This window comes from Austrofundulus limnaeus, unplaced genomic scaffold (genome assembly GCF_001266775.1).
Source record: "Austrofundulus limnaeus strain Quisiro unplaced genomic scaffold, Austrofundulus_limnaeus-1.0 Scaffold68, whole genome shotgun sequence".
Lineage (NCBI taxonomy): Eukaryota > Metazoa > Chordata > Actinopteri > Cyprinodontiformes > Rivulidae > Austrofundulus > Austrofundulus limnaeus.
Window position 1 is genome coordinate 1,959,739 of NW_013952470.1, and position 4,316 is coordinate 1,964,054.

The 4,316-nt window shown below is 38.4% G+C and overlaps 1 protein-coding gene across 1 annotated transcript in view; it reads left to right on the forward strand.

Moving 5' to 3' along the window:
- pigg (phosphatidylinositol glycan anchor biosynthesis class G (EMM blood group)) overlaps positions 1-4,316 on the forward strand; it is a gene marked incomplete at its 5' end in the record, with an annotated part of 135,656 nt that overhangs the window by 71,006 nt on the left and 60,334 nt on the right. The window contains 1 exon segment of the mRNA XM_014010407.1: positions 823-1,226. Coding sequence (XP_013865861.1) covers positions 823-1,226 — 404 coding nt within the window.

The following is a 4,316-nucleotide window of genomic DNA, read 5'->3' on the forward strand; positions in this document are numbered from 1 at the left end:
TGTCTTACCTGCGCTCAGTTGCACGTTAATTGTGATGTACAAAAGAAATGTGCGTGGATTCAGGCGTACACACAGTTTGATACATCTGGATTTTTTTGTGCGRACGCKYTTTTCTGGATTTGACCGTACGTCAGGTTTCAGTAAGAAATCCACGCAAGTCGTTGTACATGAGGCCCCTGGTGTTCTGCAAAACAGCATCGGTGAATATTCAGGCCATTTCCTGGCTGCCTGACCAATATGAAGGATTGCGTGCTTTCAGCACTCAGACTCTAGCCCTGTGCGAGCTGGAACTCGGTCTGCAAGCGGTTCTTGATGAGTGTCGCGGGCCGGTTGCGCTCCCTGGACTTTGCTGGCGAGATTGAATTGATCTTGGTGAAGCTGATAGCTCGGCCAGCGGGATTGCCCACACTTTGTCTGATTGGATTCATCACCTGGAGATGTACCAGCAGACATTAAGGCAGATGGGAAATTATTACTGTCTGCCTGACTGAAAACATTTTCTTCTGTTCCCAAACAACTGTGATTACGGGTTTGACTCTTGTTTATGTTCTGTCTTGTGAACAGGTGTTCTGAACTGTAATTTCCCCTTGGGATCAATAAAGTATCATCATCAAATAAACAAACCTAGTAAAAAAAATCACAGTTAATTGTCTATTAAAAAATAGAAAAAAAATCGAATTGGACTTTTTGTTATTTTCTTAAAGGACTGATCCTTACTGAGCTGTGACTTAGGCCTAAGTTGGCGGTGACTAAAGTTGCACCCCTGTTTTTTTGGCCTATTTTTGTTTTAATTGTTTTGTCTTGTTTCCTTCTCTTTCATAGTCTCCACTGAAGAACACCAGTAGTGATTGGTCATTCTCAGAGTTGGACATTTTGCTGCTGGCAGGAACTGTCGGTCACACACTCAGCTTGGCAGCAAGCAGTTTTGTAGAGGAGGAGCATCAGACCTGGTATTTCCTGCTCAACACACTCTGCCTCGCCATTTTTCAGGATGTCTGCCGCAAGTACTTTAGAGAGCAGAACGGCGCCGGACATGAAGATGAGAATATCCTACCTTCCAAAGACAGTCATTTCTCTGTTCACCACAAATCAGGGATGTGCTCAGAGAAGTGGTTAGCCTTGGCTACTTCACCCTTCACACTAGTTTGCTGCAGACTGCTGCGCTCCCTCAACCAAACGGGAGTTCAGTGGGCTCATCTTCCTGATGTCGGCCATTGGCTTAACAGGTTAGCAAACACAGTGGGTCTGATATCTGCTTAAAGAGTTCATGGAATTAGTCTTTTGGTGGAAAAATGTTCAATATAAAGTAATGGATAGAAGGTTACTGCTGGATTTCTAGAAGAAAATCATTGTTTTATATCAGTTTAGTAAACCAAAAAAAATCGTAATAATAAGGAGGCTTCTTTTCAAAATGTAGCATCTTTATTTTTTCAAAGGCTTTTGATGGTGAATGGTTCAGCCTATCAATGCTGGTTTATTTAATGTATGAACAGCAAACACACTGGTTTATGTGTAGCTTTAAGAATTCATTTTGGAACATAACATCTCAAAATGCATGATGTACTCAAGATGAATAGTTTATTTGAAAGAGCAAAGCACAAAAAAGCATGTATAAATTAATTTTTGTACTACTGATCCTTGTACTTCTATTCTTGTTCTATAAGAATAGAAGTACAATAGTAATATGTTCTTATTTTGTAGTTTTAACCATTCATATTTTAAATTAATACTCACATTAACTTGTACAAATATTTTACTCTGTAAGAAAGAGTCACATTTTGGATAGTATCTCACTAGGCTGTGACTAGGTGGAAACTAAAAATTAGAAGAACATGGTGAGCTTTCTATTGTCGCCTGTTTGAATTCTGAATGTTTGAGACTAAGAAACCAGCAAACTGTGTGACCAAGTTTTGCACAATCACAGCTTATTTTTGTTTGCACATCTGCAAAACTATATCCTAATCTATGCACACTTTGCCCACCTCTGCCTACATTATGGCCACCTTTCCTGGCGGAGGGAGATTTGAACCTTTTGTGAATAATTATTATTAGCGGCGCACCAATACCACACTTTTTCAAACTAAGTACAAGTGCTTACATTTGAGTTCTTGTCAGTTCTGAATAACCAGTATGTGCACTAAAAAATGCTGTTAAACTTCTTACAATTACTTTTAAAATGTGTTTAAAACTCATAGAATACTTTTCAAGAAAGATATGGTATCCAGTAGAGCTGATGGTTTTATGTAGTTTCTGTATTTTATTACATTTTATTTGTCCTTTTAATGTTCTTTATAATTTACAGCTTTGATTGTTCAACTTTTTATTTGACTGAATTGCAAAGCACTTCGGTGAACTTCTGTTGTTTTTAATGTGCTATAGGAAAAAAACTGACAGTGAAAATTTTGGTCAACTCCTCAAGTAAAGCCAGGACAACCCTGGTCTTTTCCAAAAGCGCCCATTGGTAAACAGTGAGATTGTCCGGCAGGTCATGCTTGGATCTGTATATCCCCAGGCCTGCTCTACATAATGGCAGACTGTAGTTGTATCCCACAGCTAACAGCAAACTCTTTGAACTTTGTGTTATGCTGGATTTTTAGATGTTTTTTAAATTACTTGTGTTGAAAGTGCTAGGTTTTTGTTTAGTTGTCTCCTTTACTTTGGGCCCACTGTTGTTAAATTTGAAATGGTGTCAGGCACTGATGAGTGCAAATATGAGCTCTCAGACATTACAGATATCTCATACTGGTATTATTAATAATGCATCCCTAATTATTGATATTCAGCGTGGTTAGACCTAGACGGTCTGACCTGTAAACTCAAATGTTCTCTGTGAGAGGAGAGTTCCCATGTGAGTGTGAAAATATAAGTCTTCTAGAATTATGGGAAAACAAGACAGGTTCAAGATGCCCACAACAACTTTTGCAAAAGAAAACTCATCACATAAAGTTTTTGGCCATGTTAAAAATTCAAGTGATAAAACTACGAGCATTTATGTTGATATAATGTTGAGAAAATGAGAACCCCATGTGGAAACTTGTCTCCAGTGGTCGCAGCCCAGTGAGATTCTGGCTTTAGCTTTTTTTTTTTTTTACTGTCTTTAAGATGTTTTAAAATAAATTCAGAGGAAGCACAAGAGATTTAAGAGGCTAATAAAAAGAAACAATGATTTTACCCTGAGCCCTGTCTGCTGCCCACTTTACTGCTCAGGCTGAGGCTTTTATTTAAGTGCTTCCATTTAAACAGGCCACACGTTTAAGTGCAGCTCTCTTTGTGAGACCTGTAATTTGCAATCAGGAAAAAAATAGAAATGCTTATTTAATAATTTAATTTTGGTGATTATCAAGCTGTAATTTGCCATAGTTTAAATAAAATAAATTAAACATTAAACAATCTAACAAAAAAAATTACAATGTTTTTTCCTCTACCAAATAGTACAAGGTAAGATCTTGTAAAAGAAACTGGATTATCTTGTGATATGCTGCAGTTTTTTTTTTTTCGAAAAACAGACTGCAAATATACAAAATAGAAGTGGCTAAGAATACGCCGACGTGTACACAAACACACAGACACACACACATGTTTGTTTCTTGACCCCGTGGGGACCTTCCATTGACTTCCGTTCATGTTTTTTAGTATTTATAGCCTAACCCTGACCATATAACTAGATACCTCATAGTGGTAACATAATGACCCCGCACGCACAAATGCACCACAACTCAGAAATCTTTATTCCTTATTAATGTCATGCTACCAGGTGCATCCCAAAATTGTAGTGGTTTGGCTGGGGGTCTTTTTTTTTTGGAGGGGGGTGGGCCGATGGATAGAGCTTCATCAGAGCTAAACAACAAAAGAAATCTGAAGCTCTTATGTTTAATAGTTTGTGAGTTATAAGCATTTTTGCATGTCCAGACACCCCCTCTTTGAAAGGAGCCCCCTCCTCAAATATGGGGTCTTTAGTAAAACCGTTAGCTGGTGCAGTGTAGTTTGGACTCATCTACAGACCTGCCAAATTTCATGTTGATTGGTGCAGCCATTTTTGTGCTACGGTTGACCAAAAGTCACTGAAAAAAAATACGAAAACAAAATGACTTCTGCTTAACATAATTAACCTCACAGGTACCTACCTGACCCTAAAACTAACCTAAACCTTCATCCTAAACCTAACCCCACACCTGTAACATGCATTTGGACCTGGTCCCCACGATTCACTTCGGTCCCCACGAGGCTGCTTTTTTTTTGTTAAAAAATTTCCTACATTGTAGGAAAAACACACACACACACACACACACACACACACACACACACACACACACACA